We start from the raw sequence: 19,641 nt of genomic DNA, 5'->3' as shown, positions 1-19,641 counted from the left end.
GTGGGTGGAGTTTAGTCTAAGGGATCTTTTCCCTGCCTTTAGATAAGGAAATTTTTTCTCTGATATCAAAGTGTCTCTTGACTTTTTTTGGTGAAAGTCGTTAAGTGTTCACAGGTGTTCACAGAGTAAGCATGCAACAAAAGAACACTGTTGTGAATGAATTTAATTTGTAGAATTTACTTAGTTCGGTCCATTGTTATTTGCACAGAGATCCAAGCGAAAAAAGCATGTAAGATTTTTATACACAAAATAGATTGTTTGACCCTGTACATTTTCACAATAAAGACTGGTGTCAGGAAAGGGCAAACATGTTCCTATTATTTGGCACTCACCCTAATTCTGGCAATCTAATCTGAAATCTGATAAAACGTGCTGAATGAGTTTTCGTTGGCAAGGACAAACCCTACCGCTTTCAAGGTTTACTGTAAAAATTGTCTAGATTTTTTCAATTTTGTAAGGAATGTAAACAGTTATGTGATGACAACAGAATGTCTCGGTATTCTAAAATGTATTATGTTTAAGCATAACCAGAATTTTTTATGAAAAAATTGTAAATATTTATTTAATTTGTTATTATTATGAACATATATACCTAGGCCAAGAAATAGATTGGCTTTTGTACTTATTATCTTACAGTTCATCTTCTATGAGTACATGTAAGAAAATAGAAGACTTATTGAGTAAACTACAATTTACAGCAGGTTATGGCGGTAAAAGCAGAACATCAAAGAGTGCAAAGTGTTCAGTAGGTGGGACAAGGTGTTTAATTTGATACACTTCCCAAATAGCATCCTGTTAATTGCATATAGCTTCTAAATCCCTTTTATTTCCTATTCCCATTACATGCAATGATCTAGAATTAAAGTTGATATTGATATATCTGGGCTCACCTTTGATAACACTCGATGCTCTGATTAACAGGGAAAGCTAGACGGACTAGAAGACGTTTGTAGAATAATTAAAGTTTTAAACTGCAATAAAAGTTCTCCACTTGAAAAAACTTGATGAGAATGGCTTTCAGTGGGATGTCAAAAACAGAATAGGAAGATTAAAGAGCAGTGAAGACCTCCCTAAAATATTACCCAAAAAGGATAGTCTTTTACTTTTTATTGAAACCCATTGTGATACAATGAATCCAGTAACTTGACCAGTGTTGCTGTTCACTGGATGTTGGTGTTGGGGATGTTTTTCAGACATGGGCCAGCTTGTGTGGTATCAATGCCACATTTTGTGGCTGTAATGTTATACCAGCAACACAAGCACCTTTACTTGAATTGAGAAGAGGACTTACTGTTCCTTTCAGATAATCATAACATCCCACGTTAACTTTGTGCAAGCTTCATTAGTGATACTACAAAGACACCTCTTTTTTACCAGCACACTTTGGTCATTGTTTTTCAAAAGACCACTGTAGTATATTGGCCCTTCAGTGTTCATACACTGTTTCTATTTGCTAATACAGAAAGTTAAGCTTTGTCTAATGTGTTATTTTTACGCAACAGAATCCGGGGGTATAAAAAAATAAGCACGGATTGACTTTTAGCAGGGTTAACATCGTAGGAAAGGGCTTTCTGAAGCTAGGTGGCCCGTAAGACATCTTGAACACACACGGACTCTGGAAGGGAGAATTACAATTTCATGGCATGCTGCTTTCTTTTCAGCAGCCTTATGTCGAATTCCATGTCATTAGGAAAAGGATGGCTAGAATTGAAGCAAAATAATTTTGTAAGAAAATGGAGAAAAATCTCAGTATAATCAGAAGTGATATACTCATAGAGTTAGACTCCCTTTCATGTCATTGTGTAAAACTATTAGAATAATAAACAGGGATGTTATGAAACCAAGTACATAAATTGCCACTTTGAAGTATGACAAATTGACTGTAAGTTGGAATTGAAAACTTCAACAGTAGCCGGACTGACTTCACATTAGATTGTCTTGATAAAGTATAACTGTTTATTTGTTTGGATGTTGAAATCCACTAGCTTGATTCAAAATAATTGATTGGTCAAGAGTAATTGATTTCACAGAGCTGGACAGTTGATAGATTCCAGAAAAAAGAGTTGAGAAGTGGTGTTAACTTTTAGCTTGGGGTCAGGATTGTGGCTGCATTGCTGACCATAACCAGTGTTTATGAGTGTACTATTAAAGTGACCCGTCCAGTGACCCGGTCTAATGTACTAAAGAAGCCAAATGATCTGGCGAATGTCGCAGCAGGGCTGTAGGGCTAGGCATGTTGTGGAACCAAACAAAATCATTCATGTGGGTCTTTCTTGTAACTGGCCAAATGTTTGTCTTTTAATTCAGACTCTTCCCTCATTACTTCCTTACTTTTGCCTTCTGAATTTCTGTTCTCGGGTGGCAGGCTGGCACTGCTGGGAGATATTGCCCCTTAATTTCAAACATAAACGCTTCCAGAAAGAAGCGTTGTTCAAAAATATAAGGAAACAAAATACCAACGTTGTCATTGATTGCCTGTTGTGATTTTTGTTTTCAGGAATGTGAAGGTTTTGATTTTACACGTTTGTGCCATTTTTATTAAACCGTGTTTGTTTAGTAAGCGAGAGAAGTCCAATACTCCATAAATTTGAGCATTTACAGGCATGAAATTCAACTACATGTTCTCCCCTGTGACAATATAATTCCCATTCTTAATGTCAAAGGAGAATGATGCCAAATGATGATAAAGGGGATAGTCTCGGGCAAAGTTACCAGTCATTTTCTTTTCCTACTCCCAGGTGCTGAAAACTTATATAGAATTGTTAGCTTAATCCTTAGGCTAATTTTCAATTGCTTTGTCTAGATCACGTTACTTCTGATAATTTGAACATTTGTTAGAAACTTGACGCAATAGCCTTAACAAAACACTAAGTGTTGCCGATCATGCCCCTACATCAGATAAACACCTGTCTAATCAGAACAAATTGATTGAAGTTTCCTCATCTATGACAAGTATGATTTGTGCAGGGATGCACACTGGGTGGGAAAATACCAACTTTGCAAACTGAACAGCAATGTTGTACCAGGGATGTTTTTGTTTGTTGCATATAAAAAAAGGGTCCACACTTTGTGACACCCTGTACAGAATCACACACACACACACACACACACACACACACACACACACACACACACAGAGAGAGAGAGAGGGAGAGAGAGAAATGTGCATAACATCTCTGTAGCTGTGAACAAAATAGAGGAAAAGAAGTTTTTGCCAATTTATTTAATGATGCTATAGCATGGATATTTTGTTAATACTACATATATACAGACACCAAGAACTGAAAATGAGACAGTGAGCTGAAAATGTGCTTTTACTCTGTGTGTTCTGAACAAGAGAGCTGAAACATTTTTTGCCACATTGATTTTTCCCCAATTTTTTCTTGGTATATTTTCTAAAACATAAGATTTAGGATGCACTTTTGATAAGGTTGCCAGTTAGACCTGTGTGTGTGTGTGTGTGTGTGTGTGTGTGTGTGTGTGAATTTTTTTGTGTGCAGCTTGTATAAAAATATATTATCTCATTTTTTTTACAGTAACTTACACTTATGATTCAGAAAAAATTTTCATTGCTCCTAAAGTGTGATTTTTCCCATGCTGATATACAATTAATTTGGCCTGTAGGGTGTCTGTTATTGGTAATTTGTTTGGTAGTAAAAACTGACCAACATAAAAAGAAATGACTGTTAATCTAATCAAATTACCTGTGATGCTATTACATCATTATTCAAACAAGATAGATTAAAGGCTATGTTGTTAGAGTGACCTAACTTGTGTTGAAAACTTTAATGTGAAAATGAAAAATTCAATGTTTGTGGGGCCTAACTCTGAAGGAGTCAATAAGTTAAAGTGGTTGGCTTTTGTGTTACATTATAAGATCCATTGGATAACAGTCAGAGAGGTGACAAAGGCGCCTTTTAACAGCAGACAAAATGTCAACTACAGCTGTAAAGATTGCAGGAAAGAGTTGACACCTCTGGATGATAAAGAGTTGAGAAATGCAGTCTATTGATTACACAAAGTTTAGATGATTTCATTGATATTTTCAGTGCCCCGACTTATAAAGAGTCAGCTGTACTTCAGCTTTGAGATCACTGACCTGGTTACACTGCAGTACTTTGAGTTGAAAGTTGGTTTTAATTTTAAGAATGAAAGATTTTGTGCTACATCAGTCCAGAATAAAGCTGTAGCAGTTCACAGGTAATAAATAAATAAATAAATAAATAAATAAATATATGAAGTATTAATAGTAAATTAATTAATGAAATAATAATGATGATTAAGTAACATATTTCATTTTTTTTGTAAAATTGGCCATTTTTCCTATTATTAGCCTTCAAAATATTTATAATTAGACAAAGTGTTTTAGTTGAGTAAATTTTGGAATTGGCCCTGCTTGCTACAGACAGACTGGCAATGGAGTATTTCCCCCTCTTGTATCTATTGGTTCACTGATGTTCAGGTTGTTAGGTGTAGAGAGCTAAGCAAATAGCTGCAGAAAAACATTGGGGAAAAAAAAAAAACAATTGGTGCTAGGGATGTGAACTCCTGGGGCCTGTTTCAGAGAAACAGAGAACAGAAAACTTTAGACTGAATGTAGTCTGTACTTTTAGACAAAAATTTCAGTCTCCTTTGACCCAAAATAAATTGGTATTTTCCTTGCTTAATTAAAATATTGGGTCATTTTCTGTAAAAAGTAAGAAATACTGTTTGAGATATATAATTATTCTAGTAACTTTTGCATACTTTTGCAGATTTTTCCTGAACTGAAGTAACCTATAATTTTGGTTTTAAAGTTAGAGTAGCACCAAATGTTTAGGTTGAAGTTCTTTTGTGAAACCCAGCCAGACCAAATAGCTCCCGAGTTGCTATTCACCTCTTTGACTCTGAAAAAAGTCACAAAATTTGAAATGAAGATATGGAGATGTAGGTTTTATAGGAGTACTTGACAAAGACTATGACAGTAAACTTGAGAGTTCATAATTTTTTACTCATTTTTTGTTGCAAGTGAACTGAAATTTTTGTCTCAAATCAATCTTAGATCAAAATTATGAAGCACTTCACTATGGTTTTGACAGTGGGCCAACAGAGGTTTATTTTTCCTCTGTTGAGTTATTAATTGTATTAATTTTCTTGTTTATTGTTATTGATAATTTTCAATAGGCAGTTTTGATGTGGAGACAGAACCTACAATACTGTCTGCTTAAGACCACAGCACTATGCACATATTTGATGTAAATCTGACTTCTCACACTGAGTGTACATAGTAGCACTTGTAGGACCTTTTATGCCCATTTTCTCCACTTTTATCCCCCCAACTGGTTTCTGTGCTTGTTTAGATTCAATTTAAACATGCTTGTAGAATCAGATTTCACAATTAAACACTAAATCAAAACAAACCATCTTTTTCTCCAGACAATGCTACAGACCATTGTTGCACGATGAAATATATATTAAAGACGATATGTGACATATATTGATATCAGGGTTTAACACCCTTGGGGGACAACCTGCTGCATGGTTAACTAAAAGGAACTTTGATTGACATTACTGAATCGTGCCAATTTCTTCCTAACTCCAGTAGTTTTAACTTTGAGTGGGGCATGCAAGTTTGTCCCCTAAGGCTATCTGAGTTAATAAACTCAATAGAAAAGAAGTTGGACGATAGGAATTTTTTTTTGCTTTGCAATTGGAACCACTATCAGTTAATTTAAATGTGACCACACACACTTACTTTGGGGGAACATCACACCCTTGAATCACTTGAAGTAAAATGATTCTAAATGTACTGGGCTCTATTTCTCTCTGCCCCTTTATGCAATAATTACATGGTCTGGTACATTATAATGCCCGAGTCTGGACAGTGACTAGTGTGGCTCTTTTAGAGACTCATCCTAACGTGAATTGGACCAACCCCCAGGGATTATGGCTACCTCTTATAATCTTTACATTAAATTGAGTGTTATATTAGCCTACACATGGAGTTATTACTTGTGCTGTGATTTATTGAAACCTTGTTAAAATTTTTAATGGCCAGAATTAAGGAAAATAGTTAAAATTTTCTTTCCATTTCCACCACACATTTTTCCAATTTGGTTACATGTAATAACCGTAACATGGCACATCCCACCAAAGTGATTTTCTTCTTATTCTTAGCAGAAAACATACAGCAGTACTTGCTAAGCATAAAAATTTGTTTGAAGTGTTTACTGTCTTCAAACCTTCGCTTTGTCAGTTTGGTTGGAAAGCGGATTCATGACCTGACGGAGAACAAGTTGCATGAAATGTTTACTGTGGTTTTGTTACACCTTTAGGTGTGATGTTATCAGACAACACAGAAACCAGCCAACTTTATTTCATGTTATTCACCACCATTTCCTGTCTCTCCTGGATCATAATATTTTAGGTATAATTAGACAAGGTGTACAATTTCTTGATATCCAGAAGTTGTTATCTCCATTTTACTTATGTAGTCTTGAATTATAGCAGCCAAAACAGCAGCTGTTGCAACTGACAGTGCAGGGGTCTTGTGAAAAAAAAAAAAAAAAAAAAAAAAAAAAAAAAAAAAAAAAAACATTCTTGTACTAAGCTTAGATTGCTAATATCAGATAGTCCTCTATCCAAAAATGATTTTGTGATATTGGTCTACAGTAAATGCATTTGGTATATTTGAATGGGCTACTGTCACCACAGCAACTAAAATCTTTGGTCGAGATGATTTTTTAAGGGGTCTTTCTAAAAGACAAAAAAGCAAGGTTAGCATTCTTTTAGGTTTATGATGAAATGTAACTTTGCCAGATACATCTCCTACATGGAGCAGGCCAAGTGTTTAGCCCTGCAAAAAGGACTTTATACTTATTGTGAAACAATCAAAATGGAATGGGCAAGTGTGCGGGGAGAAAATTGATTTCTAAAAGACGGTAATGTGTATTCAAGTACAGAAAAAAATTGCTTACATTTGTTTCATAATGCACTACTTATCATTATGCCAACCTTCTACAGTTGCCTGTAGATGATTATTAAATGTTAGCTTTGAAGACTGTTACAGATTTCATCTGAAGTGCCATTCAATGATATGTGCATGTTTGTGTTCATGCTCATTATCATGAGATGCAAGTTTACTTTGTACTAGCCTGGCTTTGAAGATTTAACCCTGCTTGAACCTTCGACTCTCTTAGAATATTTATAAAGACAGGTGTTGTTTGATGTAACTAGATATCATTTAATACTGACTGGGTAAAGATAATTTTTTGTTAACAAATGCTAGCACGTTTCACCTCTGATAATATTTATGAGTCATGTCCACCTTTTTGCTTTCATTTGTTGAGGTTATTCAACTTGTTTTGTCAAACATCACATTAAAAAAGTGATTAAACGATGGCCCTTGCTTACATGAAGCAATGCACTTGCACATCAGCTATTTTAAAGGGATGATATGGTAACCATCCACATCAAATGCTCCACTTACAATGTCATTGCAATTCATCAACAAAAAAAATAGAACAGTAGCACTAACATTATATTTTGGCAAATCTCCATGTATTTATCATTACAATTTTAAAAGGGGGGGGGGGGCAGTGCAAGCATGGGAGCATACCTCATTTATGCTAACATGTATGTTTGAACATTTTTTTTTATCACAGCCGTCTTTTCTTTCCTCCACAACTTTTTTCACAACTGTGTGTGAAGCAAGCCAAGGCATGATGTCAGACTTGATTTGCTTGATTGGTCGTCTCTAACTGTGAACAGAATAAAAAAAATTTCTAATTGCCTAAACTGAGACATCTGTCTCCTTTATATTTGATGATGAGATTTACAGTTGTCCAATCTTTTAAAACCGTTTTATTGAGATGGAATAGGCTAAACTGAGGACAACATTAGATGTATGTTACTAGAAAAGGAGAGTTTGGTTGTGTTTCCACTTTAGTTGTGTCAGTCTAACTCAGTAGAAATCATCTTGGCTACACATTAGTTTATGATAAGCCACAACTTCATGCATTGACAACTACTACATGTGGGGAAGTGGTAGGATTAGATTGGCTTCTTATGATAAACTAATCATAATGGTCATTATGGAAAAGACTGCTGAGATGGTTGGTATCATGTTAAGACAACCCCACTCAACTGAAAACACATCTACATAGACTTTTACCTACTAAGGTTTGGAAGTGGAATAATACAAATAACAAAAATTTCTAAGCTCTGTCTATTTTCTACCTCAAAAATACCTAAGAAACACCTATTAAGACTTGTTATTATTCACCCGGGATGAGCCAAGTAGTGGGTCCATGTATATTTTTTATTGTAACATTGAGTAAAATAATGAAAATACAACGGAAATCTGTTTTTGTGGAATGTTTTGTGCCAGCAATTCACCCATTATGTGTTTAAAAAGCATTTAATACCAGAGGTGATGAAAAAGATTAAACTGTACACTATTGTTATTAGATCAGCGACCTTTTTTTACTGGAAAAGCATTTTCTTCTTAACATGTTATTAAATTTTAATGGCCAGACACATTGATTAAGGTTTTAGATTCAATCACATGGCGGACAATGCTGATAACAGCCATTAAGTGGCAAGTTGCTGCTGAAAGCTTTTAAAGAACGGATAAAAAAAGGCAACTTAACATTGCCCAGATTGGATAGGATCAGCAAGGGGGTCTTGGTGTGAAGTGAACTGAGACTTGGGGTCTCTGGTTTCCCCCTAGTGCTGATTTCTTTTATATTTTCCCCTCTTTTTTTCTCCCCCCTTTTTAGGGGGAGGGTGATAAACCCAATGCATATCATGTCTTTCTTTCATTGTATTTGCATCTATGTGACAGGATCTTTTTTATTTTTTATGTTTAAGTGAAAGCTTTATAGGATTAGCTAAGTGATGTGACATTTTAATGCAAGATTGAATTCATGGCTTTCGGCAGCTTGTAAGAGAAAATTTGTGAGATGATGATTTATTGGCCATGCTTATTTGGAAGTGTTAAATGATCAACAGCATGCTTTGAATATGTGCTTAGTAATAAAATATCATTTTCCAAGTCAAATAAATTCAGTGATAATTTTCATAAGTCGACAGATAGGTTTTACAATTTTTTCAATAGTTGATAAATGTGTATATATTCAAGTGCAACATCCAGCGTTGAACACGTGGACTGTTCCAAAGTTAACTGTTGTTGCACTTTTGTGTCACCAGTAATTTGTGTTGTATTTATAAACTTCTATCCTTGATGTCAACCTTTGTCTTTAAATATGATCCACAAAGGATGTGAGACATGTGTGCAGTTATGGGAGATAGAGATGTGAAATGGGCATTTTTACTGAAGTTGGCAAGGGAATACAAGGCCATTAAAATGTTAGTCAGAGACACCATGTCATGGACGTACCAGTATAATTTGTTTAAATGACTTATAAGTTACCATCTGAAATAGTTTTTCATTGTGGAATCCTGGGAGGATTTTGTTGGTATGTGTATGTGCTTGCATGCATGTGCACATGGGGTGATCTTGAAACTGGTTGGAAGAAATGGAGGAGTAAAAACCATTGTGCTGTTCAACTTGAAATAAGATAAATGTAGCTAAGAAAAGGATGACAGAACATTCTTTTACATTTTGTATATTTTTACTTTGATTTTTATGCTTGTATTTTCAATGTATACAATTTCTGACATATGATTGCGATTAATTTGTGAATTACTAAGTATCTGAACCATTTAGGACAGTTTTAAACATGGGCATTATCTTAACTTTAGTGTAAAAAAGGTGTTCAAATTTTCTTTTCAAAATACTTTGTTAGTGCTGTAAAGGTTTAAAAATGACTCATTCAGACTGATCTCATGGTGGAAGGCTCAGGTTTACTTGAGATGTGATCTTAAGTTTTTATCAGATTCAACAACACGTACAAAGGTTTGGTTTTCAGATTTAAATGGAAGCTCCCCTAGTTAAGATTTTGGGCATTTTTTGTCTTTTTTCTGTTTTTATTTTTTTGTTCCATTTTCCACATATATTTTAAAAAAAATCCTAATCATTGTCTGTTTCTTAAGCTGTGCATATAACTATAATTATGAGTATGACTCACACAATATGTTTAGAATATTAATGCAATAAAACCCTCTGTACATATGATATACACAGTTGGGCCACAAACTCAAGACCATTACTTGATTTTCTTTTTATTCCCAAATAAAATGCAAATCAATACAAATAAATTAACAAACTTGTTACTCTATCAGGTACTTGTCCTTCGTCATATTCCAGTTTCCTCCCATTTATCATAGTAATTATGTTCCAGGCTTATTTTAAGATGTTTTATTTTCATATGTTCTATTTCCTTCACTGACTGAACATTGTTCCCTCGGTTCCATTTACTTCTTCATTTCCTAAATTTTGATTGATTTGTAACACAATCTATACATTTGTTATTTCAAGGTGTCCAATGCCATTAAAAACTCATTGCTGGTCAATCCTAGTGGCAAGCCAATGGATGGCCCCATGGGCATCAGTGTGGCCGTGTCACCTGCAACCTCGACCCTCTCATTCACCAAACCTGCAATCACTAATGCTTCCTTCAGGACAAAAAAATTACCAGGTAATAGAATAACTTAAAAGTAGTCTGAGTCACTGTTTTTTTTAATTCCTGTTTTAATTTGAAATATCAAATGCTTCCACATTTTGAAAAAATTGATAAGAAGGGGAAAACAATGGTTTATAGACTGTTGATTTAGAGAAACTAAAAACTGGCTGATATTGGTAAATAAATTATTTTAAAGATTTCAACTTCTCACTGGGCTTGATGATGTGTGACTCTTATGAATCTGTAAAGAAAAGGCACAGTGGAATTGAAATAAAAATGCATTCAAATTTGTAATGTTTTTTACTTGCATTTGCTTAACAGATGACATCACCGTGGATGATGCAGATGCCGCTACGTCCCCAACAATTTCAGTGTCAATCTCCGAGGACTATCCGGAGAACCCAGAAAAAACCAAATCTGGCAGCAAGACAGGATTCAAACCTCCCAAGTCACCACACAGGAAAGCAGACAAGAGCAGCAAGCCCCACAAAAAGGATTCGGCTAAGGACACTGATGGTGCTAGTCCCAAACCTGGCAGGAGTAGCTTGGGTACCATGGCAACCAGTAGGCAGGACAGCACAGACAGTAATACCAACAGCACAACAGGGAAGATGACTGTGTCAGTCGTAAAAGGGCAGAGCAAATCTACTGTGGACTCTCTAGAAATGATGCCAATGATAAAATCTGTGGACAAAAAGAAATATGGGCACAATGATGACTCTGTTGGTAAAGTGCATGCTGAGAGGAATTCTGGGCATTTCAGTCAGGTCGAACCTCCAGGAGTGAACAACCAAGAGTCTGGAGTCTGCACTGCCATTGACACTTGATTGACTGATTTAATTCAAGAAAATAAATAATTCCAATCTCTGGCTGAGACCTGCAGTTCACATTATTACCTTTTTTTATACGCATATGTTGCTGAGCAACTTTTCCTGTTCCATGTCGTTTTTTATTTGTGTCCTCTGGAGCATGACTGCTATTCAATCTACAGTATATTATTCTGTCATAATAAGTTAAGTTAGGGTGAACATTTTGAACCACCCATCTACGTGTGGGATATTGAAGAAGTCTACTTCTTGTCAACCTCAATACCCCATTTTAAGTTAGTTTTGTCTTTTTTTAACCATTGGAACAAATGGCAGTGGATGTAAGCAGCACTTCAGTGCCAGACTGTGATAATGAATACTAAAATACTATTGTCTAATCAAGTCAGTTACTTACATAGGTTAGGTCATGTGTTTTATGTGTGTCAGAAAAAATAGCACATCAAAGTCAGTTACAAGATTGCTGACAATGGGGGAATACTCTGTGAGTCTTGGTATTCACGGGGATAGGTCAACAGTGGGATTGAAGTGTTTTATCAGGATTTTTGTAGTTATTTGGATGCATCATACTAGAACGTAATTGTGTCTACGTGAACTCATTTGTACAATACATATGTTTATTTCTGTTAGGTCTTCGTGTGAATGAGATTTAAGCAATTTAGTCTCGGTGAGAAATTCTGTATTCAGCTTCAGTCAGGATAAGTTACATCCATTTCCTCAGTAGACCATCTTCCTGACTTGACTATTTAAATCTTTCTATCTAAGCAATATAAATGTTAATGTTTTTTTTTTTATTTCATTTAATATCTTTTAGCCATAAGGGTTAATTAAAGCTGGCAAGATGTTTGTGAAAACATTAAAGTCAGAGCAGAGTTTTGTATTGTGTAAATGGAAAACCTCTTGATTTTGTATTCTGAAATATAGCAAACCTTAACCTCTGTTTTCATCAGCTGTAACACCTAATGATGGGTAAGTTTTTCAACATTTTAAAGATTAAATACTTGAAATCAAGCAGCTAGTTACTATACATCTTTATGGAAGATGCATAAAACATGAAAGCTTACATATGCAGTACATTGTATCAGTTGAACAAACCAGACCAGCATTCAGAAATGTTATTTTCAGTAGTAAATGTGTGCAGGAATTAAGAGATAAGAATATGAAAAACTATAGAAAAATTAATTCCTAGTTCTAATATCCTTGTAAGAGTTACTTCTGGTACATTCTTCAGAACATTCAGAAATTTTTCTCAAATATATGTAATTATCCCCTGAATGTGAATATTTAATTTTTTAACTTGTATTTGTAAAGACCGAAGACAAATAGAGATTCTATGATGTTTGGGTGTGGCAATCAAGATCTTATAACTAGGCAGATCTGTTTTTCTTTCCTATGGAACACCTTCGCCTAACCAAGCAGGTTAGAAAAAAAAACTCTTCCGGTAAGAACATACACTCTAGCTGTTCGTTATCACAGTAGATTTATTGTGCAAGATTTCTATGGTAAGATTTGAGGTTGACATTGAGATTTCAGCAAGTCTGATTGTTGTGGTTATTGCTGAGGGGTTGTGAATAAAAAAGCCTGTGTGGCTATGTTGACTCTATTCTGTTTGTTTTCTCATACATGGCTGGTGGCTATTGCTAATGCAAATGTATCAGGAAGCCCACAGACACTGGGGCCACATACCAGTAGTTAGCAAGGCAAAGTTGTCATGGGCTGTGGTTTCCTTAATGCAAGAGGTTATGTATTTTTGTTACACCGTCTGGTGGAGAACTTGTTGTGTTTAATGACACAAATCACTATTGTGGAATCACGGATGTACAGAGTTCGATTTCACCTTGACGAGCAGTATTTTGAGAACAGAGCGACATGGAAGAAAAATGTGACAGATTTTACCTAAAATCTTGTTCAATACTACCCAGCTGAAACGATAATGGCATTTTGAAAGGTCATTTTCAGATATAAAAAATACCAAATGCACAAGTGCCTCAGCTGAAAGTATTAATGTCTTATAGAACTAATTTCCTTTTTAGTTAGTTTGGTGAAGTTCTGTTATACACGTGTATTGACATATTTCAAAGTCTTCTGCACAATGGTTTAAGGCACTTTTATAACATGATATTCCCCCCCTTTTCCTAGAAGTATACAAGCATACATAAACTTTTGCTTATGAATCCCATCAGAGTTCTTAGTAACACCCTACCCCTTGTTAACAAGACACTAATCATTCCCATTCCTTCTAAAATACTATTTCTGCCATCACTGATAACGAAAAACAAGAAGACCTTGTACCAGATTTTTGCACACACATATTGACATAATGTGTCATAGCACAGACATTTCCCTAACTGGATGCAAATAATAATCTGTTCATCTTTCAGCGGAAGTCAAATCTGTGTTGGTGTCAAGTAGTTTCAGTGATTCAAATGATACAGTTGTCTGGTTTATTTGTTCTTAAGAGCTCATGGGCAGAAGGGAAGTTGCCATTGTTTGGGGTAGTTAAAGGTCAAACGCATTGTAAAGAAAGGGCTCTGATTTCAAATGACAAAATACATTTGCCTGGACTAACTGTCACCAAACTTTTTGTATTGATACATAGCTTGCAGAGTCAACAAAAGTGTAAAAAGCACCACTTTCATTTCTAGTTTGGTGTAAAGATATAGCAATATGTTTTTAGATTATTTAAAAAGTAAACTGTAAGTGGAAATAATAAAGTTAATGTAATATTTTGTGAACTATTTTTTTCTAAATACATAAACTCTCAATGATATGTGAGATTGCTAGTGCATTCAAGTGATCTGCATAAGATGGGACATTTAATTCTTTGTTGTTGATGAAAATATGACATAAAAGGGTGTAAAGAATACACATTGACAACATACAATGTAAGGAATCTTTACATCTCCCAAGATTCTGTTCAGATTATTAGTGCAGTGCTTATACTTTCCTATTCTAAACCATCATGCTTATGGGATATTAAGAAAAAAATCAAGTGGAACAAAACAATGTTACAAATCACTTTGACCGCTCACGGAAGGAACCGATAGGGGTGGGTCTCCCTCAATATTTCACTGTTATTCCAAATACTAGCATAGTTGGTGCATTTCTATACGTTATGTGTAATGAAAATAAAAGAAGACATATCTTAATTTAGTTTAGTTTACTTCAAGCAAATCTGTAAATATTACTTTCGTCATTCTCAACTTCGAGGGTCCACGTTTTTGCCCGTCAGCGTGTTTCATTTGCCAAAAATATTGGCGCAGAGCGAGAAGGGCAAACAGTGTGATATTAATTTGGTCTTGATAATCAAAAGAAAAGCAACTGATACGATGAGGTCATTCAATGCATGTAAAGAGAAACAATAAAGGGAAGCTAACGCACCTGTTGCGTTTTACACTCTCGTGTCCTCAGCCGGCGGCTGCTGAAGAAACGAAAACAGCGAAAACGGCAAGAAAAGTTTGCAGTTTTCCGCGTCATTGCACCCCAACCATGTGCCATTACTTCTGCCACACTGACCACACCTTAAATTTAATTAGTTTGTTTTACCCCTCAAATGAAACTGACGTTTTTCAAAGCGCTTTTTTGCAACCGTGCTGCCCCCCTAAGTGTGTGCGACAACCTCTCCTCCCTGCGGAGAGTGGAAAGTGGACTCGTCCGTCCTCCAGCCAGCAAGGCGATTTCCTAAGTGCAGACGACAGGAGTTGGATGTGTGAAAGAAACGCGGAAAATATACACGGAGTCCGCCATTTAACAGTGCAGGCATGACATCAAGGTAATGCCTTTGTTATAATGGGGAAATTATTTTAATCTGTGCGTTGGAACGCCAATTTTTAACCGGAGCTTTTCATTTTTTTTTCACCAGGGCACTGTTTTTGGCCGTTCTCAGTACCGTGTTGGTCGGTGGCTGTGGAGAACGAGGGGACATACCATTGGGGAACGCCGGCGACCCTTTCCTTGGGGATGCATCAGGTAGGACATGCATCAGGAGCTTAAACATTATTAAATACTTACATTCTGCTGCGAATCTTTCGCAAGAACGACTGTGAAATTTAGTCTGTACTTTTTATACAGTGGTTGCAACACGCTGCGCTCACGGTGCTTGCTTATCGTCGTCGTCGCAAGTTATTGGTTATAAGTTGTCCCATACTGTCAGTGTCAAAGCTTTCCAACGGTGGTACTAAAATAGTAGAGAAGGGAACAAGTGCACCGATTTCATACCAACAACCAGTGCCACACAATACTGCATAACATTAACACTGATGTTTTGTTTTAGAATGTTATTACCCTTATCAGTCCATTTTTTATTTAATTTTTTTTGCAAACAGGGTTTGAGTTTCCTTTCTTTTTGGGCAACTTAAGAGTTGACATTTTAATAGTTTTGTGTTTCACCATGCAATGGATTTTTTTTAATAATAAAAAAATTAATTGTCAGAACCTCTGAGATTTTAGTACTGTATACATGGCACATAGGTGGTTAGTCACACGGAGCCCCGCAGTCTCTATTACAGTAAGGTAACATCAGCAAATATCACAAGTTTGTTAGTTAAGACCTTCTGGATCAGAAAAATACATGGCTATTCTTCCAGCGTGAATGGTTTACAGTTTATACAAACCGGGTGATTGTTATTCTTGTACGACAAAGTAGATGTAGGAGTACACATTCGATACTGATTTGGTGTGATTCAAATTTTTAACTCCATTCATGCAGTGGCAGGTACATCTGAATAACCTCATGCAACAATGAAACTTCTAACCCATAAAAATTGCTTTATGTTTTAAATGATCGCCGGATGCAGGTAAAAAATAACTCCTTTATTTTTGCCTGTGAAGCATGGATTTGTCTTGAGTGTGATGGATTAAGGGAGTTTGGTTCAGAAAGGTGCGCAGGTCAGAATACAGTCAGGTAGTATCAGAATGCTTGAGATGGTACATAGTAGTTTACCTGGCCGTTTTAGTCCTGACCCCGAGTTCTACACACTGAACTTCCTTTTCACTGATAATGTTATGCTTTAATAGAAGACCCCGGTCCAAAACATAAATTGTTGAGGCAGTGAGTGACAGCAGGTAGCCAAAGGGGATTACTGAGTCAAATCAAATGGGCAATCAAAGCACAGGGGTTACTTCAGATAAAAGTGGACATATGGTCTTTCTTTCTTTACTTCCCTCCTCCTTTCCAATTTAACCCTTTAGATTTAAGTAGCTAACTTTGTTACACTAATATCCTGAAAGGAATTTAATAGAGCTGCAAGGAATGAAGCATATCGTAGAACACAAGTCCAAGACAAAATGAAATTGACAGTATATACTACATTGACTAAGACAACATTTGACAAGAGGAAAATGTCGGCGAATTAAAGATTAAAAGTATTATTTACACCTTCACTATGATGATAGTTGTGAGTAATGGCATTTCAAGATTCCATCATTTTTGCTTTATATAAAAAAAGTAAAATGCAAGAGCATGAATGCTATTCATTCAGAACCTGTGAATGCTGATAAGAATTTACTTTTATAGAGCCTCAAAATGTACATATTGTGCAGGGCTGAGCTCTGTATTGGTGTTGGTTTTTCCACCACTGAAGAAACAAACATAATACTTAAGTAATTTGATCGACTCAAATTTTTTTCTTGGATGGCTAACTTTGAGGAAACTTACACATAAATATATCTGAGCTTAAGAATGTTCTTTCTTTTTATTTATGCATCAGCCTTTAAGTTAGAATAGTGCAAATAACGTTGTTTTACCAAGTTTTACGGTGGATAATGACCCCTGTGTTGTGGAATGAGTGCACTCAGAAATTTTCTAGATGGAACAATAGTAGCAAATGGAATTTAACTGTTCAAAAGACTAAGGCATGCTGACAAGTCAGCAGGTTTTATTATTTGATGTTTGCCAACATGATGTTGTGTCATATTTTGACGGGGCCATGGAGTTTTGATTCAAATAAAAATCACAGTCTGTATTGACTATGTTATTGATGCATAAAAGGTTGTGGGGACCTAGCTAAGTCATTAATATGCTCACAATGCATGGAGCTCCCTAAGTACAGGGAAATGTCTCTTATGACAAAATATTGTATTTTGAGATGTCTGAAAAAAAGTTATCTGATTGAAAATTTAGGTTTCACATTTACACCTTGATGAATGAGTTTTTTCTTTGCTTGACTTCTTGTCGAGACATGCGGTATAGAATGCCTCTCATCGATCCTATCATTGCAGTTTTTCTGTCCCAAATCATAGTCTACTTTATTGGACCCCCAGTGAGATAATGTCCCTTGTTCAGTTAAATTTTCAGATATACATGTAGACAGCATTTTAAAATGTCTTCAGTTTGGAAACTACTGTTATTAGATGCTTAACATGTAGATTGGATGTTTTGTGTCCTGCTGGACCCATAGTCCACTGTAAAATGGTCTGGCACAGCCACAGGGCTATTGTACTTACTTTGATTTGCTCTGAAAATTAGCGTGCACTTGAAGAAATAAGTATTTTGCTTTGGTTTAAGGCGGCACGGCCATTGACGATGACCAATTGTAAATATGTCTCCAGGCGGTTGTGGTAGGGGGCATTCAGAGAAGTGTTTGGATAAAAGTGATGAATGCAAATTTGTTGACCAGTCTTAAGAGTCAGAGTGGTGAAAGAGGGTAGAAGTGAAAAACAAGACAAATATTTTGTTTGTCTTAGTTATGTTGTGTGTGCAAGAGATATTCTGATAGAGTTTTTTAAAATATTAGGACAATTTAGGAGGATACTCCCTTAAGAAGATGTGTTAAATTTCATTTTTATAAGAGTAACAGTTTTTTGCTTTAAATGTTTTATCATCTGAGAATGTGTTATTTGAACTTAAAGAAATTTGAGAAATGCTGTGTTTGTCACATGAAAATAAAAATGTCATCTTTGATTAACTTGTAAATATACATACATTACAAAGAAAGAAAATCACACTTTGCAGAAAGATATTGGGCAAGAAATGGTTCAATACAAAACAACTTTATTCCTCAGGTTAAGTCATTGAAGTATCAAATTTATGTATAGCTACAACAAGTTTTAGTAGTTACCCATGTGCATCGGGTAAGGTTTGGAAGGCAAGTCATGTTTAACAAGTCTCGGAATGTTGTCACCTGCTAACCCCGGTGCTCCCAGGTGTGGTATTATACCCTTTCTAATACAGGTGTAGAAAGACTTACATATTAATTTGTTAAGTCATCTTAGGGAGGTGATTGCTTTACAGCACCATATATATTCTTAAGAGGTTAAGACAGTTGGGTACACTTGAGACAAAAGTAGGGTTGGGATGAGTTTGGTCCAAACTGAAGGATAATGGATTATGTCCATAGTCTGAAAATGCCCACTGTGTGTGTGTATGTGTGTGGTAAGCTAGAAGTGGTGTAAAATCTTTGAGAGGTCCTTATGAGTAAGTAAATGTTGGTGTTTAGGCCAGGGTCGCAAAGGACAGAGAACTGGGTTGACGGTGTTATGAAGAAAACTGGGTTGACACTGACATAACACTGACAACCCAGTTCTCTGTCTTCACACTGTCAAGTTGACAGTGTTACAACAAAGAACTGGGTTGACAGTATTATGACAGAGAACTGGGTTGACAGTGTTATAACAGAGGGATGACAGAGAACTGGGTTTACTGTGTTATGACAGAAAACTGGGTTGACAGTATTATGACTATAGAGTGTGTAGGGTCATGTGTTGAGTCTACAAATCATACTTGTTGCTTGTGATCATTGTCTGGGGGTGAAAATCGTGGTGGAAAAGTATGTGAAGTCCTTGAGACAGAGTGTCTCCAGAGTGTTCCAAATGTCAACAATCAGAGGAGGTTGGAAGTTTTTTATCCTTTGAATGTGTGTGTGTGTGTGTGTGTGTAAAATGCATTATTCTTATTGAAATATGACCGAAATTGCTTTTTAACCACTGCAGTTTTGATTTTTATAATTATAAAATGTTACACTGCTAGATTTGGAGTCTGAAAAACAGATTTTTTGCAGAAATTGTTTTTGAAAGGCATCTGACATTCACTGTATAAGTATGCATTAAGGTAAATTTATTAACAGTTTTCATGTGATTTTTCCATATGAACTTAGTTTGTTTTTTGACAGTTAATTAGTGCAAGTTGTGTAAGTTGGTGTTTTTAACAACAAAACTTGTGGTACATGTTAGGTCATATTCACAACCAGTTGATCTGGTGGCTAACAGATCTGTGGATCAAATATGTTTTACCCATTTGAAAGCTTGCTGCATAA

General features: G+C 35.7%; 2 protein-coding genes across 9 annotated transcripts in view; both read left to right on the top strand.

The window, feature by feature from the left end:
* LOC106175189 (hyccin 2) overlaps positions 1–12,992 on the top strand; it is a 52,178-nt gene extending 39,186 nt beyond the window's left edge. For 3 of the 4 annotated variants that reach the window (XM_013557060.2, XM_013557061.2, XM_013557062.2), the window contains 2 exons: positions 10,421–10,580; positions 10,887–12,992. In XM_013557060.2, coding sequence (XP_013412514.2) covers positions 10,421–10,580; positions 10,887–11,392 — 666 coding nt within the window. In that variant the 3' untranslated portion in view covers positions 11,393–12,992. The remainder of the gene's footprint in view (positions 1–10,420; positions 10,581–10,886) is intronic. The other variant, XM_087004508.1, reaches the window with a different exon arrangement.
* A 2,028-nt stretch (positions 12,993–15,020) lies between these two features.
* The window catches only part of LOC106171914 (uncharacterized), a 69,543-nt gene continuing 64,922 nt past the window's right edge, over positions 15,021–19,641 (top strand). For all 5 annotated transcript variants that reach the window (XR_015332735.1, XM_087003652.1, XM_087003653.1 and 2 more), the window contains exons 1-2: positions 15,021–15,161; positions 15,252–15,358. Coding sequence is in view for 4 of the 5 variants with exons in the window: in XM_087003652.1 (XP_086859778.1) it covers positions 15,151–15,161; positions 15,252–15,358 (118 nt within the window). In the remaining variant the exon portion in view is untranslated. The remainder of the gene's footprint in view (positions 15,162–15,251; positions 15,359–19,641) is intronic.

This window comes from Lingula anatina, chromosome 2 (assembly GCF_051362555.1).
Source record: "Lingula anatina isolate TDL-2025a chromosome 2, LinAna3.0, whole genome shotgun sequence".
NCBI classification, from domain to species: Eukaryota; Metazoa; Brachiopoda; class Lingulata; order Lingulida; family Lingulidae; genus Lingula; species Lingula anatina.
Note: the sequence above shows the minus strand (reverse complement) of the source record. Positions and strands in the feature narration are given on the sequence as shown.